The sequence below is a fragment of the Crinia signifera genome, chromosome 1 (assembly GCF_055691185.1).
Source record: "Crinia signifera chromosome 1, ASM5569118v1, whole genome shotgun sequence".
NCBI lineage: Eukaryota > Metazoa > Chordata > Amphibia > Anura > Myobatrachidae > Crinia > Crinia signifera.
This window is the reverse complement of record NC_139217.1, coordinates 68,229,577-68,253,499: the sequence shown is the minus strand read 5'-3', so window position 1 is coordinate 68,253,499 and position 23,923 is coordinate 68,229,577. Positions and strand designations below refer to the sequence as shown.

Below are 23,923 nucleotides of genomic sequence, written 5' to 3'. Positions count from 1 at the left end.
GATCGCGCCCCCTAGTGGTCAAGTACACTAGGGGGCCTTGTAGTAAAAGTAAAAAAAAAAAAAAAAAAAAATAAAGTTTAAAAATAAAAAAAAAATAAAAAAATATTAAAAGTTCAAATCACCCCCCTTTCCCCATTTCCCAAATAAAAATAAATAAAAAATAAAAAAAATAAACATATTTGGTATCGCCGCGTTCCTAAAAGTCCGATCTATTAAAATATAACATTAGTTATCCCGCACGGTTAAAGGCGTAAACGGAAAATAATCCCCAACGCCAAAACTACGTTTTTTGGTCGCATCGCGTACCCAAAAAAAAATAACTAAAAGAGATCAGAAAGTCGCCCATATCCCATAATGGTATTAATTAAAAAGTACACTTCAGCCCGCAAAAAATGAGCCCTCACCCAGGTCCGTAGGTGGAAAAATAAAAAAGTTATAAGCCGCAGAACATGGCGACGCAACGCAAATTAGAAAAACCGTAAAAGTTGCGATTTTTTTTTTTAGTGGTAAAACATAACGAAAACTATATAAGTTTGGTATCACCAGAATCGTAACGACCCATAGAATAAAGATAACCCATCATTTTAAACGAACTATGAACTCCAAAAAAAACGTAACCAGCGCAAAATTGTGCAATGGCGTTTATTTTTTTTTTTACCCCACATTGAATTATTTCCTGATTCCCCAGAATATTATACGGTATAGTAAATGGTACCATTACAAAGTACAACTTGTCCCGCAAAAAAAAAGCCCTCATGTGTCTATATAGCCGGAAAATTAAAAAAGTTACGCTTATTTGAACGCGAGGAAAAAAAAAAAAAAATTACCTTAAAAGGCAATGTCGTGAAGGGGTTAAGGAATTCACAATATAGTTAGTGTGGTTATGATAAACATCACATAACAAAAATACAGGTGACCTTTAGTTTACAATGACATTTTAATTTGGGGTAAAATAGGTGGTTTTGTGCTGATTAACTTTTTGGCCAGTATTCAATGCCGGTGCGAGCGGCCGGCGAGGGGGTTAAACTGCGAGGATCACAGAAAACCAGTGATCCTCGCAGTTTAACCCCCGCGCCGGCCGCTCGCACTATGCAACGTTCCGGGGGAATCCTCGCAGTCACAAAACTGCGAGGATTCCCCTAAACTGCGAGAGCCGCGGCTAGTGCAGCAAACTCGCTGTAATTAGCCTCGGCTCTCGCAGCTTTTGGAGGCACATTCGCAAATTCCCCCTCGCTCAAAAAACGGAGCGAGGGGGAATTTGCGAATGAGGGGGGGTCAGTTGAATACTGACAGGGTGAGCGGTGACTGCGAGCAAAAAGTTCTGCTCGCAGTCACCGCTCGCCCACGGCATTGAATATATGCCATAGTCACAACATATATGTTTTGAAGATGCTGACCACAGACGCTCAACCATCCACATATTGCACTGAGCAGCTTAACAGATATGTGCAAAATGGTTGAGGACTCTGCTGGGCTTACTTACTAAGAGCTTGGTTGTAAATCAGACACTTCTGAGCGTGTTTATTCCAATGTTTATTCCCAATATTTGAGTGCAAAGTGAAGTTGTCAAAATAGGTGTGAAAATTGCCAAGCAAACATTTTTATTCATCATAATGACCTGTAATGTCACCTTATATAGGAAATGTTATATTTTATACACAACATTTTTTATTTGAATTTATCGAACAAATGTGAGCAACGCTGGCCTTTTTGGTACTTGTGGAGTATCACGGCTCCCATCGTATGGCATCGTATGCCATATGTAGTGGCATACGATGCTTACCGATTTTTGATCATTTTTGTTCAAAAATCGTATGCCATACGATGCGATGGCACCCGATTTTGCACGGAAATGCATCAAAATGCATTGAAATGTGTAATAAACATGTTAATTGGCCCCCAACTGTCATTTTTCACTGTGTACCACCCCCAATATCAACGCCAACCCGAAGCGTGGCGAGCGCAGCGAGCCCGCGAGGGGCGGCGGTACGCGTCCTCCGACCTTTTCATACCCCCACTATACACGTTGGCGTGGAGTCGAGAATAGAAAGTGTGGCGAGCGCAGCGAGCCACTGAGCCTGAAGCGTGGTGAGCCCCGCGAGGGGACGCGGATACCTGTGAAGCCCGCGAGGGCACACGTATAGCTGTGAAGGTATCCGCGTGCGCTCGCCACGCTTCGGGCTCGGTGGCTCGCTGCGCTCGCCACACTTTCTATTCTCAACTCCACGCCGACGTGGATAGTGGGGGTATGAAAAGGTCATAGGACGCGTACTGCCGCCCCTCGCGGGCTCGCTGCGCTCGTCACGCTTCGGGTTGGCGTTGATATTGGGGGTGGTACACAGTGAAAAATGACAGTTGGGGGCCAATTAACATGTTTACTACACATTTCAATGCATTTTAATGCATTTCAGTGCAAAATCGGGTGCGATCGCATCGCATGCGATTTGATCGTATGCGATGCGATTTTTTTTGCATACGATCAGCATACGATCAAGGTCGTGGGAGCCGTGATACTCCACAAGTACCGCCTTTTTTAGCGGATATTTTGCACATCTCTCACAGAGATGTTGGCAGTCAAATGGTTAAAAGGGCAACACTTCTACTAGTTGTGTCTTGGAAGTTAATGCTCTTTTTTAAATCTTCCTCTCAGAAGTGTCGGTTTTACATACCGACTTTTTGGAAATAAACCCCTGGATATCTGGAAGTATCTACGCTTTAAAGCCCGTGACTATTAATGTACGATAGGCAAACGGGTAACAATCTGTTTTTGTGAAATCCATTTTGTTTTAAACCAGATAAACCTGACAGCACATTACATATACACTCTGTTATCAAAAGGCACACTTCACAATAATAAGTAAAAAAAAAAACCCAGATAAGGATAAAATAATAATTTAAAAGCTTTATTTAGCAAAGAAAAACACATGTAATGAAGATTTTGGCAATTAGCAAAAAGGCATAAGAGGAAAAAAAGGCACTTGAATGTACTGTTATGTCAGCACTGACTGAATTAAGCATATTCAGTTGAACTTTGAAAATTAACATTTACCTTTGTTCAGGTTAATAAAAGGTGTGATTTGTTAACAAAGTGGTACTACAAGTTCACCCACAAGAGGGCTCACTTACTGTACACATTTAAACAGCATTAAATAGAGCAAAAGGGATCTTAGCCCAGATCTAAATAAGAAAAACGCTCCTGGTTGGTTTTATAATCCACAGAGGTTTCAATAAACCGTTTATGCACACCGTCGGTTGGAATTAAGTGTGTTTCCAACATTCTCACTCTCCTCGTAGATTCGATTGACTAAAAAAACAGGACCAGTCCGACTGCATTGCAATTTTTAGAAATATCCTTGTATCAAATTGTTCTCGTCAAGTCTCAGCCTCACTTGTGACGAGACTGAGCTTCTGTGTTAGATCAGCAACACTGTCCTCTGGTGCCTGCTGAGCGCCTTTAGCTTCCTCCCCCAAATGTTTTTCTTTTATACATATCTTCAGGCACTTGTCCAGTCGCTTGATGAATACGTCAACATCTTGTTTTTTAATGCCAATGGCTGAAGCCGCATTCAGGTAAGCACACGGATAGTCATTACTGTGAGACATGAAGCCTTTAAAAACGTATCCGTTAACGGTCTGTGAAGTGCCGAGCGGCACCACCCTGGAAGAGAAGTAAGAGGAGGGAAAGGTTACTTCTAGGAACGAAATCCTTCCTGTATTCTAAATATAAGAAACATACAGTTACAGAGTTGAAGTTTAGTATCATCTACTGTGGTTAAGTATCTCACGGAAGGAAAAAAGTATCAAGCCTTGGGGCCAGATGTATCAAGCTTCAGAAAGTGATAAACAGCCAGCCAATCAGCTCCTAACTACATTACAGGCTGGGTTTGAAAAATGACAGGTAGGAGCTGATTGGCTGGCTGTGAATCTCTCTCCATTTGATCACTTGTTGAAGCTTGGTACATCTGGCCCTTGGAGAGAAATATAGATACACAGTCATATTGTACAAAATATTTCTGAACATTAGATACCTACTGCGTAACAACTGCTCTTTACAACACACTTATTTTAAATAATACATGTTTACTGAAAAAATAGGCTCTACTGTACATAGGAAACCTAGACATTGACATTGCAACATCGCTATAATGAGGTATTTGTAACCAGATTCAGAGGTGGGTGCAAATGTTGCTGCACCTTTGTACGCACCTGCGCTGCAATATGCTGGTGCCAGAAGGGTCAGGTATAGAAAAAAGATGCCCACTGCTGCCTTCTGTGATCCACTGTCTGCATCTGCAGAAGCAGCATTGGCTCAACATCACAACCTAGGTTGCAGCATTGGACGTCAGAGCCTGAACTGCCGCATCCAGTGAAACTGCCTCATAGGTCTCAGCCACCGAATTTGCCCTGCCCAAAAAACATTGCCGACTTATCTATATTGCAGAATTATACTCACCTGGGTCCTAATTCAGACTTGATAGCAGGGCACATTTGTTCTCAAAATGGGCAAAACCATGCTGCACTGTAGGTGGGACAGATGTACCATGAGTAAAGGGGCATACACACTGGGTGATTTAAGCCACATTTCTAAGCAATCCTACTAGATCGTTTAGAAATGAAGCACGGATCGCTCCCGCGTACACCCTATAGCGATAGTGATGCGCTGTCCTGCTCTTTCCTTCTTAGCTTTCAGTGGTTTTGCCTATAAGCATAGGCAAAACACTGCTCCATACAGATCACAGCACACATCGCAGGTGCACCCCGTGTGTGTGCAGCGATATGTGCTGAGCGATCTATAGTAAGGCAGCTCACTCAGAGTGGGGCACCTGTCGCACTGTGTACAGTGCTTTAGATTTAGGTGGGGTGTGTTGAAACTGAAATCTAAATTGCAGTGTAATAATAAAGCAGCCAATATTTATGCACAGAAACAAAATGATGCCTGAAGAAGCAGACATTTTGTGAGGTGTATATTAAAAGCTCTCATATCACAAAGAGCAAATTATATTAGTAGTATGCCACCCAGCTGCTTCATTCTCCCTGTGTCAACAGGTGGAATGTATCAGACATTGCCCATAGCAGCCAGTCAGCTTTTAACTATCATTTATAGAATGTACACAATAAATATTACCTCAAATCCGATTGATTAGTATGGACATCTCCGCTCATTGCACTGTTTTATAAGCATGGCCCCTTTTTTTGCTCAACCCCATTCAAACTTCTAATTAAATAGGTTCCTAGAATCACCTACCTTACATAGCATCTACAGCAGGCATGGCCAAACTCTGGCCCTCCAGCTGTTGTGAGACTACACATCCCAGCATACCTTGCCATAGTTTTAGCATTCCCTAATAGCAAAATTGTGGCAAGGCATGATGGGACTTGTAGTTTCTCAACTGCTGGAGGGCCATAGTTTGGCCATGCCTGATCTACAGAAAGTATGAGGTAGATTTAATAATCAAATGTTGGGACCTCCTAATTTCTCGGTGCAACATGATCAGGAATTACAAATTCAAATGGTTTTGTGCCAGTGGCATATCTATAATGGGTGCAGGGTGTAAAATATATATGGGCCCCGCGGTGCAGGGGGCCCACACACCGCACACAGTGTACCATTGTACACTGTATCCGAAGACTAAATATACACATAAGACTCTGGCAGGGGGACATCATTTTAATTTCTGCATATTATGGTATATTCCTTGGGGGAGGGAGAATCATCCACAGATCATTACCAAGGGACATTCCCCTGAGGAAATGACTGAAAACTGCTTCCAGAGATCAAGGTTTGTGTTTAACCCCTTCCCGACATTTGACGTACATTTACGTCATGGCCGGGATGTACTTCCCGACACATGGCATAAATGTACGTCATGCCTTTGAATTGTCACCGCGTCTACAGACGCGGTGACAGAGGGACGATGTCTGCGGTCCCGGACAGCAGACATCCTTCCTCATTGCCCAGGGGGGGGCAGCGATGCCCCCCGTCATGGGCGATCGCTGCGATTGGCTGTTCAAACGTGAACAGCCAAAAGCAGCGTTTAATGTGTGATGTGTAACATTTAGACTCTGCTGCCCCCTAGTGTCCCAAAAAATTAAAGGAGGTTGAAATAATGATGTAATAATAAAGTTTAGATATGGTTTATGTTAGTTATTAACTATTTTGAGTGGTATGATTAGTTGTCTCACAAGCAGAAAATTTTACATTTTGCAAATAGCAAAATGTTCAATTTTTTTACGACATTTTGGTATTTTTCACAAAAAAAAAAAAACTATCGACCAAAATTTACCACTAATTTAAAGTACAATGTGTCACGGGAAAACAATCTCAAAATCACTGGGATAAGTAAAAGCAAAAAAAGTTATCCCCACTTAAGTGATACATGTCAGATTTGAAAAAAAGGCCTCTGTCAGGAAGGCAAAAACAGGCTGCGTCGGGAAGGGGTTAATAATGGATGAAGCCTTACATGAGAGAGAGAGTGGAGCTCCTTGCTACTTGTACCTATAGATAACATGCTGCAGAGTTACAGAATAGCCCTACGGTGTCCTGTATCCATTTACCAGCACTGAGGTAGGAGGTGTATCAGCTGCTGTGTTTCCCAGCAATACAGAGACATTATCACCTCAGCTAAATATGATCTGCAAGGCTGCTAGATGCGCAGCGATGGCCGACCCGTGGATACAGCACTTCTGCTCAGAGCTGGCTAGGGGAACAGAACAATCCCGAGTAATGGAGCATTTCGCCCTGAAGTACGTTTCTGAGGCCATCAGAGAGCAGGGAGCCGCTCAGTCTTGCAGAAAGCAACACACTACAGCAAGAGGCAACTCCTCAAGATCACAGTCAAATGTTTCCTTTGTATTTAGAAGCAGAAGTTAAATAATAATCAGTGGATTATGTAATTATAACTCAAAAAGTCCAACTATAGGAAAAAGATGTCTTATCTGAAAAACGATTGTAGTTAATAATACACACTTGTCACATGGGGAAACCGGAGACTTATGGTTTTACAATTATTTATTAATTCTTATTAGAAAAAAAAAATCCTTTCTTATTTGTTTTTCCATTAATAATCTCTTGGAGGGAACACACTGAAGAGACGGCTGGGTAGAGCTGTAGTTCCTTCATTTCTTTTTCTGGGGCGTCAAGAATTCCTGACTGGTCAGGGCAGCAACGACCTGGGGCCTATAATCTTCATCAGCATTCCTATTAAGCACGCATGGCAAAGAGGGTTGTGTTGCCGGCCACAAGGGCGTGGCTTAATGGCACACCCCATTTCTCTGCATGCCAACTGAGCAGAAAGCCAGACTGTCAGTCACAGTGGCAGATTAATATACACATGGGCCGGAAGCTGAAATGTACCAGGGGCCTATTGTGTACTACTGCAGGGGGTGTGACCAATGGGGCAGTCCCAGATAGCGCCCATCTTCAGCCACTTTATATAGTGCTATAATAAAAAATAAAAAAAGCTTATTTTTTTGTGAAAGTGTATTAAAAGTATTGGCATTTAATGTATGAGTGTTCGTTAAGCATAGTATTGAGAAAAAAAAAGGGGGGGGGGGGAGAATCCATAATTGTTCACTGATATTGCCATATTTCAAGTGTTCATGCCACATTTATAGCAACTGTAGTAAATGAATAACTAAACTGCCATAACTGCAAAAAGTCAAATCAAGTTTTAAATAAAACAAAATATCTTAAAGTTTTAACATTTTAAAAAAGTATATCTTTATAGCCCTAACAGTACAGGTGTTTCAGAGGGGTGTGGCATGCACACCCCTGTGGGTTCGCTGCTCTAGCCACAGGTTCTATTCTCCCTCTATGGGGGGTTGTGAACCCCCACAAGGGAAAATAGCCTGTTAGTCAGGATCCTGACTGTCGGTCATTTAGCAGTCGGGATTCCGTTGTCGGAAAAATAACAGTCGGAATCCTGACTGTCGGAGTATAATAGTTTAATAACAGTGCTGCTATAGGGGATAATATAAGCCTGGTGTAGCCTGGTGCTGGTTACAGCTTTTTTTCGAGGACCCTACAACACTGCTTGTTCCCTTGTATTCGCTATAAGCAGACCATGCTGTGACTGCTGGTTTCCTTTTTTAATTTATTTACTTATAATTATTTTAGTTGCTAATCATTAACATCAATCGTGCTTCTTTTGCGATTGAGTTTTACATACTAATAATATAAAGATGCCTCTTTGCATGTATTAAATACATTGTAGGTTTATCATTTCTTATTTTGCTTTCCTTTTTAGTGTGTTTAGTGTTGATTCTGTGGCTGGTTTGGCCTACATAAGATTTATTAGTACTGTGGAACTATGTATCCCAGCATGCCTTGCCACGGTTTTAGCATGTCTTGACAGAAAAACTGGCAGTGCATGCTGGGATGTGTAGTTCTCCAGCCGCATGTAAAAAAACATCTTACAATGAAATATCATGCACAGCGGATGATGTTGCAGAATGGGCTAAAGCAGTTATGGGACCTTACAGCTTTGCCTGCATACTTTACTGCACAACTCTCCACCCATCACAACAGAATCTGTACACTATTTTCAAATTGGCGTTGACAGCAGATTCAGATGTGTGCAGATTAGCTATGGCTGTTAGATGGAAGCAGCAGACAGCGCTCTAATATAGTAATGGAGCAGGTGGTGCCATGCGTCCTACATGCATTACTGATCTGAGCTGCATCCCACATGCAGTGGCATCTGGGCTACCGATCGGAGGATCCTATGGATGTGCAGAGTAGCACCCTAGCTACCCAGTGAAAGCACCCTTGTCCAAACTCTCCATGGGGCACAGATTTAACCCTTTGAGATCCGCACCACAAAAAAAGCAAAGGAAAAAAAAAATTCTTTGAATTTTTTTATACACTGAGGATAATGGGGCAGATGTATTAAGCCTTAACAAGAGATAAATGCAAGGGTGATGAAGAGAGAAAAATGTCCAGCCAATCAGCTCCTTACTGACTTTTTTCAAACACAGCCTGTAACATGGCAGTTAGCAGATGATTGGCTGGACGTTTATCTCTCCTTATCACCCTTGCATTTATCTCTTTTTAAGGCTTAATACATCTGCCCCATTATTAACAACAACCAACAACAATCAATAGGTTTTTTTTTAAATGAGACCCACAGTTTTTGAGATATATAGGCCTCCACCACTTGAGAAATCCGTTTATAATAAACTTTTTTTTTTGGTGCGGACCTCAAAGGGTTAAGGGCACTGCTCAGTGGGAGTCTGCTGCATAGGGCACACTGACACCTTGTTATGGGGCTGATACACACAAATACATACATACATACATACATACATAGACAGGGGCCAGACTTTACACCGAGCTGTGGGAAGGTGCTTTGGGTATGCCTGCGGGTTTCTCTACAGCTGCCTGTCCTTCTCTGCCGGGCAGCTCATACTCTGTGGTACACTCACTCCTGATGTGTCGACATCTGAAATTCTGTAGAATGCCAACATCAGGTTTAAGCTGTAAGGGTGGAGGGTTAGGCACTAGGAGCTAGGTTAGGGTTACAAACTAGGGGGAGGGTTAGACTGCAGGAGAAGAGGCTCAGGTTTAGGCACTAGGGCAGTTTTCTTACTGGTAGATAATACCTGGAAGTCATCATCACCTGACCTCCGTACCCAGTGATAGCTGAAGCACCAGGACAATTTTGTGAAAAAATAAAAAAAAATGTAAAGTTTAGAAACTAGGGAATATTTACTAAAAGGTGCCGATACACTAGTGCGATTTGGGCACTATTCATCCCATTCCGGTGGATCGGCCGATAAATTGCATCAGAGCTGGAGATCGCAAGGCCTGCGTTATAGATATAGCGGATCCTGCTGGGATCGCATATGATACATTGTAGGCAAAAGGACCACAGACAATGCATATTATGCGATCCAGCCGCCTGGGGATCTGCCTGGTGGTTCAAGGTGGATTCTATGCGCCTTCCCTCCTAGTGGCCATAGTGTATGGGCGACCTAAAGGTTCTAAAGATGAAAAGTAGTGGTGTTACCCAATTATATGCTACAGCAGCTATCATATCTCCATTGCATTCTAGAAAATGATAGACATAATCTGATTGGCTGCTATGGGTATCGCCATCACTTATTGGTTTTCTTTAGTAGATGTGCCAGACTGTTCACATTTTGTTTTGAACATAGCTATAATAACCTGCCAAACAAAAAAGACTATCGAGAGGACTCACAATACACTTTTAAATGGGGGAAATCATAATGTACTGATGAAGAATGAAATAAACAACAATCATCTAATAGGACAATATTGATATTTTATTAATAGATTTGCGTGCAAAAATAAGGTGTCGTGATCAATTGAGAATTATTATTTATTATACTAAACATCATTATTAATAGTTTGGGTAAGAATTAGTTGGAGGAAGGGAATAAAATAGCAAATGTTGCCCCCTTGTAAATGTTTCGTACATTTTTAAATAAGTTTTTCTTCGCTGTACAGATTACAGATTATCAGCATGTCATGTGATGCAAGGGAGGAGGATAGTTTACAAAGCAGACTAGACTCATTTGCAATGTGACTGTGGCTGCCATGGAAATAATATTTATGTTTAGAGATAAACTAACCCTACCTTCTTTTATCATGGGCGTTATGAGCCGAAGGACGTGCCAGGGAATAGATTAAATAGGTCAGTGGTTCTCAACCTCGATCCTCAAGGACCCCCAACAGTGCATGTTTTCCAGGTCTCCACAAAGAATCACAGGTGAAATAATGAGCTCCGCCTGTGATCTTTTAAAAATGTGTCAGTGAATAATGAGTGCACCTGCCAGGTGACCTTGAAAAGTGCACTGTTGGGGGTCGTTGAGGACCGATGTTGCAAACCACTGGAATAGGTCATACAATTGGCTCACATTTAACCATGTGCTGCAACAACCCTTGTGTGATGTACAATCAATATACAACATTTCCGCCATAACATAAATAATAATATAATAATGGAACGTTGATTAGATCACGGTCATCTCTGTGAAAGTAGGATACAATTAGGGATGTACAGGCAGAATTGTGAAACAAGCCCCTATGGGTAAGACAGCACTCACCTAGCACCAGACACCTGTCTAGTAAAGAGCATGGAACCAAGCTGTGTGATGGCTTCTCCACCTTTCGCATTCAGATTCCCCAAAGACATTGCTGCATTGTGAGACATAAAAAAAGGGACGGAATGATGTATGCTGGGACACTGTTCCCTGCCAGCTGCTACAGATGGTAATTTATCAGTTGTTACTACAATTACAGAAATTGTGCCAGGAGAAACAAAACAATGCCATACAATACAGTTTGCTTACACAAAGTAGAGTTCTAGAATAAAGAACAGAAATGGGTCTGTGCATCCATCTCACGTTACTATGGATACAATGCTTCCATTTACTGGTCTTCATAAAAAAAAAAAAAAACCACACACACAATACAAAAACATAATAAACAAAAGTTGCTATACTACTAATCATGTTAACTAAATAAGTCAACACAAAAAGAATAACAAAGTTATCAATTATCTCAAAGCACTACAAGGACTGTAAATTTTCTTTTAATACAATCACAAAACTCAGAGAATTGCATTTTATAGGAGAGGGTACATTATAATCATCAACACTTCTCTACTGGGGGTGCCGAATGATTAATTCCACTTGGTTCCTTGGGGGATGTGTAAACCCCTTACTATATATATGACACTGTATCACTACAGCACAGGTGAGAAATACAGTTCATATAACGGAGCTTATTTATCAACGTGCGAGAAAACTTGTGCATGAAAAAACACATTGTGTATGATAAAGGGTGCACCAGCCAATCGGCTCCCAACTGTCATTTTTCAAACACATGACAGGAGGAAATCGCATGACCGAGCACCATTTGTCATTCGCTTCTCGGCCTTTTGGCTAAGATCAAGTGTAGTATCTGTTCTTATCAGTTGGGTCTGGAACGCCCCCTGGCAGAGAATAGAGAAAAGCTGTACCGTAGTATCCTGCTACTGAGCATGAGGTGAGCAATCCACCTCATGTTCTGGGTAAGGGCTAGGGAAAGCTGAGTATCAATGCCCTGCTAGGGAGGGAATACCATTCTTTACCTGGTAGGGAGGGGAGAAGCATCGGGCTTTGAGATGGGGCTCTTGTTCAGGGGTCTTTGCCTCTGTGGGAGAGTCACTCGAAAAGCCCGGTCTAGTATCCACTCCCAGGAAGAAGGGAAAAGCTGGGACCGAGTAGATTGCTCTCTGGTCCGGGGGTAACATGTCGCCCTCGGCCAGGGAGACAGCGAAAAGCCCAGCCCAGTACTCAATCCCTGGGAGAGGTGAAACGTCGGGACTGAGTAGGTGGTTTCTTCTTCCTCAGGTGGTCTATTTGGGCCTCTGCGGGGGAGACTCACCGAAAAAGCCCGGTGGAGTATCCATTCCCATGCCGGGGGTCGGAAAGGGCCCACTGGTTGAGCAGAGAAACACTTGGTCGGACGCTGACTGGCTGGCTGCTTGGAGTCCGAGGCTGCACTGTGCCCCCAGGGAAACTCGGGGGTGCCGAACATGCACGGGTGATCCCAAAATCACCATGCACTAGTATGGCACTAGCACTGCGCACTTTCCCTCTAGGTATGCGCTTCACGTCCTTACCTCGTCCTTTTGGATGGGGTAGGACAATTTTTCACACCCCCACCCTGGCCTTCTGGCTGGGGTCCTCTTTATTATTTATTTCTCTTCTTCTTCACGTTCGTGCACTTTTCACGTTTTCTGTTTTCTGTAGTGTGTCACTTTTTTTGGGTTGTGTGGTCGTCCCTTACGGGCCTTCCATTTCCCCAACGTGCCAAAGCTCTCGCCTTTTGGGGAGAGCTGCGGTCCCCCCGAGGACGACCCCGAGCCGCAAGGCGGAGGGAAGTCCACTGCGGGTCTCTCCAAACCATGGGGTGCGGAGGACCCACCGTCCTAACCCTTTCGGGGGTTGAGGAATGAGGGTCTCTCTAAGCTTCGGCGAAGAGGACCCACCGTTCCCTATTTTCCACTCGTCGGCCTTATGGCTGAGAGGGGTTAGGGGAAAAACGGGGCCCGTCTCCTTCGGGAGATAAGCCCACTCGATCGCACGGCCGCTTTTGCACGTGTTTAGGCACAGCACTGGTGGTAGGGAGCACACCTCGGGCTCCTGAGTTTCTTCAAACTCATTTGTCATTCGCAAATATTTTTTTAAAATCGACCACAACCCGTTTTATCACTCGTTCATATATGAGCCCCAATGTTAAAATATTGTCATCTATGTTTAAGTTATAAAAGAATAAAGTAGGAAAAGGGGATGAGCTTAAGGGAAGGTGTTGGGAGGGGGGTGTGTGGCCTACTATTACTACACATAGATTAAGGCAGCAAGATAAAATTGAACGAGACAATCTCAGATATAAATTCTTGGCGCAGAAGGCTATGTGTCGAGGTATAATCAGAATATTTACAAAATAGCGGATCTACTCCGATAAACAACTCAAGCGTTATACCCAACATAAAATGAAACAGTGTTATTGCTAATGTGCAGAATCCCAGGATATTCTGAGACAACTATTACCTGGCAATTGAATACTTTATTGCATTAATAGGCTTATTGTCACGCGGAACAAAGCAGGAATCAGAGACCATTTGTACTATGCACTCACACTGCGCCATAGAGAAAAGAATCCATTGATTGTACAAAGCCATTATGTACGGCCTAAGTGCTTACAGTAAGTATCCCTTTGTGCTGATAATACAGATTCATTGTAGGCAGAAGCAACTTACAGAGGACACAATGTGCCTAATAGAAAGTTCATTTCACACAACCTTGTGATGTATCTCAGTGTGTATCAGCAATGTGATATTGCAAACTGATCTGCCGTCACCATTTCATTTAGAGATAAGAGTGTGCATCCTCCAACACTGCATTGAATGCAAAATATACAGAACAGGCTTTATTATTTTAACATAAAAATAAGCTTTCCCTGAACCTTGCTTAGATGACTATATTTTGGATTTCCTAAGAGTGTTATGTATTATTTGCATATAATAATATAAGCTCTCTCTGCAATATCTTACATGTGCCAGTCCAGGCTCCGCACAACTTTCAAGATCACAGAGATGATGGCAAGGAGGGTATCAGTTAGGGGATTCCAACATAAACCTGGCCTCAAGGCAATAGCTTTCCAGAAATGGGTGTGGTAGAATAGGTCAACAGTGCCTAGGTAGGTCGCAGCAGCATTGTCATGTGATGGTTGACGCGGAAATGGTCGACACAAGTTTTGAGGGTGTCAATTTGTACATTTCATTACATGAAACCCTAAATTAGTGTACCGCTTCGCTCGCCATGCTTCAGGTAAGCATGACTGGCCTCATATTCACTTGTCGCAATATCGATTGACTGGCAGCATGAATAATTCATTTCGGATTGGCTGTTCTACTGTGTGTACTCCTTTCTGGAGTGACGACCATTTAAAAAAAACATATAGAGGGCCCAAATGGCCAACAACAGTCTTGGAAAGGATTTATTGGCTGGCAGCATAAATATTCATTTTGGATTGGCTGTTTTACTGTGTGTACTAACTTCTGGAGCAACTACCATTAAATAAAAATGTCTTGAGGGCTAGAATAGCCAACATAGGGCTGTACTAGCAGCAGTGTTGGAAAGGATATAATTATTAGTGCTCAGTGGGTAAGGATCCCAAAGGATCTGTCTGCTGGTGGTGGCGTCGGATGGGTCTGCTGTCTTACTCCAGGGTGCCCTGTCTGCCACATACCTGGTGCTGCCTGGTTGACCTATAATTGGGTGCTGCCTGTCTGCTCTATCAGTCCTGTGTGGCCATGTAGAAATCCAGTAGTGCTGCCCTGTGTTACTACTTGGATGCGGCCACTGAGATAATCCTCCACCATTTTTCAATGGTGACAGCATCATAGGCAGGGACAGTAGACATGTCAGTAATTGCAGTGGGTGTGTTTGGAAAATCTAGTTTCCGGAGAAAATAAAGGAGGAGATGTTGCTAGGTCATGTTCTGCTTGTGCTGACAGTTTTCTCACCAACATCTCTTTGCACCTCTGCAGATTTAAGTCCATTGGAAAAGAAGATACACGCTTATACCTAGGATTAAGCACAGTGGCCAACATACAGTGATCTGATTTCAACAAATTGAGCACCCTTTTTCGGTCCACCAACAACATCTCCTGCACGCCCCTGTCACTTAAACAAAAAAAATTCAGCACCACTATCAAATTAATTGTGTCAGCAAAACATGGCACTTGTTGGAATTTTACCAGATATACTGCCCTCGCCACATTGGTGGCATTGTCAGATAGGGCAGCACGGACTTTGTAATGGTTACCATTACTCCTCACAGAACTGAGGTCAAGGGTTAGATATTCCATCAGGGCCCTAACTGAGTTTGTATATTCTCTTCATGCTTGTGAAGGGTTTCCTCTGTGTACTCCTGTTTTCTCCCACAATTCAAAAAATATACTGGGAAGTTATTTGGCTCCCAACATAAATGATCCCTACAATGAATGTGTTTGCGTAATACATGTGGTAAGGGAATATGGATAATAAGCTCCACTGGGGCAGTGACTGATGTGAATTTGTGATGTGAATCTTTGTAAGTTGCTGCGGAGAATGTGTGTTCTATATAAATAACTGGTAATGAATAAAAATAAATAAATATCACATATGCCCAGTAGAGTCCAAGTGGGGTAAGCCATTGTGCAATTATCAGCTTTCTCCTCTTACTGCCACCGGTGATACCCAGCGTTGCCTGCCTAGGAATGAGTTGGTGTTTGTGAAATGCTGCTGATGTTGGTGGTGGTGGGCTGTAGCCCTTAGTTTGTCCGGTTTTACTTGTCCACATGTCAGTGGTTAAGTGGACAGTGGGTACAATGGCATTTCTGAGTGAGGACACTAATAACACTTTTTTAAATTTCCTTGTACAGTCTGGGAATTGCTTGTCTAATGAAGTACTGTAGAATCTAGAACGGGGACACAGTACGTCAATCAATCCTACTGCACTAATGGTGGCACATCTTATGCCAGCATACTATAGGTGTTATAGCCTCAGTATTACTGCTTTGCAACTGGGTGACTGCCGTCATACTTCATCTTCCTTGTTCCTTGAAAGCTTGAACTCGATGAACTGACTTCTTTTTCAACTTCATAAGCTATGTCACTATGAGTCAGTCATGCCTATGACATTGCTTACAGGACTACTTCCGATCCTGATTGAGGAGGCAGTTGATGATGAGGGTGTTAGTGGTGTGGATTGCAGGCGCTTGGATACAACTGAGAAAAGGGAGCTAGGTGTCGCTGGACTGATTACGCTTTCAGCCAAAGTTTATGAATTTGACAATTTCTTTTGAGTTTTGATGAACGTGCTGCAAGTGACATATACTTCCTTTCCCCTGCTTACTATGGCTTTACAAAGGCTACATATGGCTTGACAGTTGTAGCCTGGATTTGGGTAGAAAATAAATAATTCCAGACAGAAGAGGTGGATTTTTAGGTCTTTTGCCCAGGCATGACAATGGGCTTTTCATCACATGGGCAACAACTGTTGCTTTACTTAAACAAACTACATCCCCTCTACTTTAGTCTACACTGCAAATCACCCCATTTTGTGTAATTTCTTCTACGGTTAACCTATTCTACCCAGGGCAATCCTACACAGTGCACCCAAGATGGCTGCCTCACCTGGTACCTTGTTAGTGTGGAATAAGCAACTGGTGGAAGTTATTTTTCAAAATGCCTGCACCAATCCTGCATTTTGCTTACTCTCAAGGCTTTTCTCTTATGTCTATGTGACCTACCTATTGCTGTACTTCCCAAATCTCTGTATTATGTGCATCGTTTTTATGTCTTTATAGAGCCTTGAGTTCTGTTGGAGAGAGTGCGCTATATAAATAAAACTTACGTACATTCCCATCATTAAAATCCTCATTGTCAACATTCTCATTAGCGCCAGCTACACCAATATCCTCCTCATCCTGCTGTACTTCTACATTAACATCCTCAATCTCACGTTGACTGGCGTTGCTCCTCCCAACACTTGCATAGGATGTGCAAATAGTGAAAAAAGCCTTCTCTTCCCATACCGTATTGGTGGAGTCAAGCCTATACATCGCAACTGCGGACACACTTGAACTCTCCTTGGGGATTTGTGATATCTTTGAAAACATCTTCATGAGAAGCTGAACCACCATTCCATGAACATAGGCCAAGGCCTTAGCCTTTCCTTGCCACTTTGTGTTGTTAATGGCATATTGCCAATTTTACGTTTCTCCTCAAATAATGTTAATTTTTTGTTTATTATTTTCAACATTTTTTTTTTTTCATGCCCTCTACAACATTGGGCCTCGGCCTTAGCAGGCGACGTTGATGGACTTGAATAGTCAATGTCATGACTGGTGGCAGCAGCTTCAGCACTAGTAGCAGGAATTAGTTCCTGATCTTTTAATTCACAGGTCTTCAACCTGTGGCCCTCCAGATGTCGTGGAACTACATTTCCCAGCATGCCCTGACAGTTTTGGCATGCTCTTATAGGACAAAATGTGGCAATGCATGTTGGAACATGTAGTTTCACAACATCTGGAGGGCCATAGGTTGAAGACCCATGTTTTAATTGTTTGTCCTCCAATACAAAGCACACCTAGACTTATACAGCAGACGCAGCAGCACCCCTGGACTGATATGGCAGACAGAGCAACTCTTTTTTTTTTTTGTGGGGGCCCAAATGAACAAATTATTTCAGCCACAATTGTGGCAGACCCTGTCCCTGATTGGTTTCTTAGACTGTGCATGTCCTGTTAATTCAACATAAGGGTGGGTGGGAGGGCCCAAGGACAATTCCATCTTGCACCTCTTCTCTTTGCATTATGTGCCTAGTTTTAAAACTGCCATGTGTTTGTGCCACCCACTTAGTCATCCAGCTAGCTTTGTGCAACCTTTTGGCCTAAAAACAATATTGTGAGTTGTTCAGAATAGACTGTAAATAAGTGGAAATGAATGTCATTGAGGTTAATAATACTGTAGGAACAAAAAAACAAAAACAAAAAAAAATCCTGTGAAGTTAGCGGTTTATGATTTAAAAAAAAAAAAAAAGAAAAAGAAAAATACAGATCCAAAACCCAAAAGATAGGATTTGGCAAAGCTAATCCAAAACAAGAAAAGTTTCTGGTGCACATCTCTAATAATTATACATACATTTTAATTATATCACAATAAAACATACATTTAGTATTAAGCCTATTTAAAAATGTCCATTGCACTAACACAAATTGATATACCTTACCTAATGAGATGGGATTATGAGGAGTTTTCAACAGCTGCTCGTTATATTTTCCTGCCAGGACCGTTAGCTCATTGGAGAGATACGTAAACAGTTCCTAGAAGAATCATTATTTAAATACTTACAAGTTATAACATAGGAGGCTTTTAGGCAACAAATAATATTCATGAGTATTAATGAGAGAGAGTAAGCGTTTCTTATTGTATCCACCATTTTTCAATGCAGATTTATCTATTAGTGTGTTCCCAGCTTCAGTTGATGTTGGACTTCCAGGACTAGAACATACATTTACAAATTAATATAAACTAATCAGCCAGTAAATGTGGTTTAATCCCTGAAAGCCCAACATCAATGTAGATTGATTTTAAATTGAGCAGCACCAACCAAAAATTGACCTTTAATAAATACAGTATACTCCGTGCTCTCAACGAAAGAGATTAGGGACACACATTTATTTAGCCAGGACGGATATAAATCACTGCATTTGCTACATTGTATCTACAAGCATATATCTAACAATTAGAGGGCTGTTAAAATTGAGGTATTCCAAGTTCCAGTGGTTCTAAGGTTAGTGAAGAGAAGAAATACGATTAACCGCGACTTCAAAAGATTCGGCAACCATTTCTTTTTATAAATTAAAAATAATTAGTAACGATACAAATCGCTTGAAGAGCAGTATAATGCCCAGGGCTTTTCAGAACCGCTTTTTCTTTCCCAATGCATTACTCCTACTAGGGCACTTCTCATACAGAATCCAGGAAAAGTTTCCAGACCTATGAGTTAACAGGTCTGAGCCATCCCGCGATTATGCCATTTAACGTGGGTTTCTTTTTGAGCGTGCTCAGGCTCGAAAAGAAATCCTTACTAGCCATAAATACAATTACTGCATCTAATTGAATTCCCCTCTAAATACACTAGGCCAAGATATCGAATGCAGCCTCACATTCTATACCTAGGCGGCTCCACGGCAGCTAGCTCTCATGCGATCATTTTGCATATGATTTATCACGTGATCCCAAAGGGTCATATCATATAAATGTACGTACACCGTAAGACTGATCAACAAGTGCATCTCATTTTTACATCAAAGCTACCACCACTGTATTAAGGCAGAACTCCGGCAGTTGGATCTGGAACATTTAGGTTTTTGTTACCACCCTCCCAAAGAGAAGAAGCATTTGCTATTGACAATACTAAGCATTTTGGGGGTTATTGTAGTTCATTCGGTCCTATGTTGTGCGCAGGCACGTTTCTGCGCATGTGCAGACGTAGGGTGCACGCACCCTACATGGAGTGCGGGGGGCTGAGAAGGGTGGGGGCCACCGGGCTGCCCCATTACCACAGGGGAACACCCAGCGTTACATGGGCGTTCCCATGAAATTACTGGGCGTTCTCATGGTAATGAGGTGACGCGGGTGTGGGGGGCTGGCAGCTGACATCACCGGATGTCAGCTGCCCGCCCATATCTGACCCAGCGTGCACGCATAGGTGTGACTTGAAAGTCACTTTTATATGTGTGAACCTTCCACAACTTTCGATGGTCGGCGACCATCGAAAGATGTGGGAGGTTACCCACGGCATACGAATGGATTTTTTATGTTTGGTGGATTTGCAAGGCTGCAAATTTGCAGCCTTGCGAATCAACCAGAAGAACCCCCTTTTGTTGCTACCTTCACATACCTTATGTATGGTAGGTCAAGAATTAGGTTGGGGCAGGTATGGAATTCCCAGAGTATGGGGCAGACTGTTTGGTAGGGGTCCTCAGTCTCATACTTGGGAGGGATACAATTTTTTTTAATTTAATATATGTGGTGTGAGTTTCTAGGTCTATGAAAGTAGCATTGTAAGCTGCACTAGGTAGCTGGTCCCTCTCTACAGTATACATTGTACAGATACACCAGAATTTTACAGTTAATTTTATCATCATCATCATCATCATCATTAAGGCCGATACACACTGGGCGAAACTACTGTTTCAGCTCAAAAGCCGCCCAGTGTGTACGGGCCAGCAATGAGCGCTGATGTACGTTCCCGCATCATTGCCGCTGCTTATCTGCTTTCCATAGACTCCTGCAAACAAGTTATTACATGTGTGTGTTAAGGGGGGGGGGTGGGGGGTGTTGGTCTACAAACCCACATTTAATATATGGAAAAGTGCTTTACCACTGTGATTGGACAAATAAAATGCAGGCTCACACTCAAGATTTATATACCTTTCACACTATCACCTAAACGTGAACATGCATTAACAACACCACGCCATTAACGATATAGTGCCTACACACTCCTTATCGTGCATATTGTAAAAACATATCTTATAGTGTGTACGCAGCTAAAGTCGGAAATAAGCATTACTAATCTAAGGGGAATGGGTAAGCTGTGCAAGGAATAGCTCTGTGCTTCAAGCCCAGAGGTATTTAATTGAATATCACCCCCCTGTTTAATCAAATTTTCACCATAAAAGTGTGAAAGAGTGTATGGGTTGCCCTGAGCACTAAATACAAGTGAGGGAATTTTAACCGGGCTTCTTGTTACAACCCCCACAAGAAGCTAGGAAAAGTTTTCTTCCTGCAATTAACGCACAGGGTAAACCCCACTAAATGAATGGAGATTTTATTGAATTGGGATTTTGGGGGTTATTTTGGTTCACTCTTCTGACAAAATCCTTCTCAAATGGACAAAACCATGTGCACTGCAGGGGGGCAGATGTAAAATGTGCAAAGAGAATTATATTTGGGTGAGTGATTTTGTTTCTGTGCAGGGAAAATACTGACTGCTTTATTTTTACACTGCAATATAGATCTCACTTTGAAGTAAAACCCCACCCAAATCTAACTCTCGTTGCACAAGTAACATCTGCCCCACCTGCAGTGCACATGGTTTAGTCCATCTAAGACGGATTTTGTCAGAAAGAGTGAAACAAAATAACCCCCTTAGTTAGGATATGTCCCTAAATGTGAAAGTCCCACATACTGTAACCTGTGATGGTTCTAATATGTTGCATCTCACTACACGCTATAGATACTGGTGGCCTGAATCTTAAATAGGCCACAGTAAATGGGCATTTAGAAATCAATCACAATGTGCAGCAATAATCTGACATTCAGAGTAGATTTACATATCTCTTGGGCAAAACAGAGTAAAACTATACATGACACAACCATTGTGCAGTCTACAGTGACACCCAGAGGAACAGACTACAAGCTACATGAACACTATGCTGCCTAGACATTTCTATACAAACACATAGGCCCTTATTCAGATCTGATCGCAGTACAAATTTGTTTGGAAAATGGGCAAAACCATGTGTACTGCAGGTGGGGCAGATGTAAAATCTATAGAGAGAGTTTGATTTGTGTGAGTTATTTTGTTTCTGTGCAGGGTAAATACTGGCGGCATTATTTTTACACTGCAATTAAAATTTCAGTTTCAACACACCCCCAACCAAATTTAATGCTCTCTGCACATGTTACATCTGCCCCACCTGCAGTGCACATGGTTTTGCCCATTTTACAAACAAATTTGTACTGCGATCAGATCTGAATAAGGGCCATAGTGTAAAGGCCCCTGGGTAGTGCATTCTAGGCCAAATCTTGACTCTGACAATTAAAATAATTTGTACGGCAAACTTTTAAAAAGGAGTCAATCTGTAATTAATTCACCTGCAAAACTGGAAAGCATGTACCTCTCACAGCCACGGAGGACCGGCCTTTACAGTTATACTGACAAAACCGCAGAAATTAGGGGTACAATGCACAGTCCCTTCTTTTCTTCCTTTTTGCACATTCTTCTGGTCATCTGTATGAGGATTACAATCCTCATACAGAAAGTAATACACTGAACTAGGTAGCCTATACTATATGGAAAGTAAATTACATCTAAGGGTGGCTATTCAATCCCCAGCTATTTTTTTTGGCAGGTGAAAAATCTGCCTTTTTCACCCATTTTTAAAGGCAAATTCGACTTGCCCTATTTAATCCTTGTGCCGATTTCTTCGTTTGCTCGAAAAATCCATCAGCGAAAATGAAATTGGCTGCGAATTTGCGCGGTTTCCATAAAAAAAAAAAAAATGAAATGGCAAGGCCGAAATTGTACTTTACCCATGATTGCTTACATTGAGTAGAGCAGAAAGACAGATGCTATACATGTAAAACACAAGACTGCTGTAGGATTGCTACACTTTATCACAAGGGGCCGGACTCATTTCTAGCTAATCAAAAAAAGCAACTTACTGGGAAAAACCATGCAGCACTGCAGGCTGAGGCAGATATAAAGCCTGCTATATATTATTTGACTTCTCCAAGGAGAGAAGATGCAAACGATCCCCCTTAAACTGCCCGGCAGCTTCCTAGGTGGCAGGACCGCATATGAAGCGTTTATTTATTAACAGTTTCTTATATAGCGCACACATATTCCGAAGAGCTCTGCAGAGAATAGTTCAACATTCACATCGGTCCCTGCCCCAGTGGAGCTTACAATCTATATTCCCTACCACATGTACACGCACACACAGACATTCTAGGGTTAATTTTGTTGGGAGCCAACATACAACACATGTAATGTAGCTGTATAGAATTAAGGCAAAGATACAATGGGGTGATTGGCACATAGAAGGTGAGACCTTTGGTTATCGCTGATGGAAGGTGATTGGTTACATAAATATTACACTAGGTTTAATCAGATAGTGAGCAGATAAAGATGTACTTGAGATTTTCTACAGCTGACTAACGATGAGCGTACAGACAGTCGCCATGGCGCCAGCCCATCTATAATACACGCTACGTATCAGAGGAAGGGAATATCATTCAAGTCCTCCACATCAATCACTTGAACTTTTTTTTTCTAACTTCTAGCTGTAAAAATAACTCCCCCCCCCCCCTCCCCGCCTCCAAAACACATGTATGCATCCAGTTTACTCTAACATATACAGGCGAGCATTCAATTTAATGCAGAAGAGATTAATAGAGCTTTGGGGCTTGTAGCATTCTTTTTTTTTTTTTTTTTTCAAGGGTCAAATCAATAACAGGCTTTATTCCAGAGATACATCTGTGGGTGACTTAATAGCACCCCAAGCAAACACATACAGTAGTTCAAGGATTCAGAGAAATGAGATGGCAAATGCATTGATTTTTATGTACTATATTTAACTCAATTTGTACACCTCTTCTGTGATGAACAATTGTGAGCGAGCCGGCGCGCACAGGACACCTGCATACCAAGCAGTGGCTGCTTTATATTGGTTGTAAAAATCTGCAAAATAAATCAATGTGTAACGGCAGAAAGGTGCTGCGGAGGTAAAGGCTAGATTTGATTGAAGAAATAAAAACAAATTATCCTTTGTATTGTTTTTATAGCAATTGATTCTCAATATGATACAATATATGTTTCAAGGATAAACAGAAGAAGTGAAGGTTAGTGCTAGATCTGGCCACTGAAGCAGCAGATTCTTAAAGGCACCTTGGGACAAGACATCCCCACATTCCAATGCACGCTTCACTAATCTGAGCCAATTTGGCAACCCCTACTTTATCTCCGCTGCTATATAAAATGAGGGATTGTGATAGCTGGGAGAGCAAGGTGCGGGCCAAGTCAGACTGTAAGTGTTGCATTGCTCAGACGCAGAGCAATGGATCTTTG

The 23,923-nt window shown here is 42.1% G+C and overlaps 1 protein-coding gene and 1 pseudogene across 1 annotated transcript in view; one reads left to right on the top strand and one right to left on the bottom strand.

The window, feature by feature from the left end:
- Positions 1-2,884: 2,884 nt before the first annotated feature.
- SEPSECS (Sep (O-phosphoserine) tRNA:Sec (selenocysteine) tRNA synthase) overlaps positions 2,885-23,923 on the bottom strand; it is a 36,354-nt gene continuing 15,315 nt past the window's right edge. The window contains exons 8-10 of the mRNA XM_083160617.1: positions 18,290-18,383; positions 11,068-11,158; positions 2,885-3,658 (exon numbers count right to left, since the gene is read on the bottom strand). Coding sequence (XP_083016743.1) covers positions 3,373-3,658; positions 11,068-11,158; positions 18,290-18,383 — 471 coding nt within the window. The 3' untranslated portion in view covers positions 2,885-3,372. The remainder of the gene's footprint in view (positions 3,659-11,067; positions 11,159-18,289; positions 18,384-23,923) is intronic.
- Positions 11,888-12,028, top strand: LOC146045145 (U2 spliceosomal RNA; annotated as a pseudogene).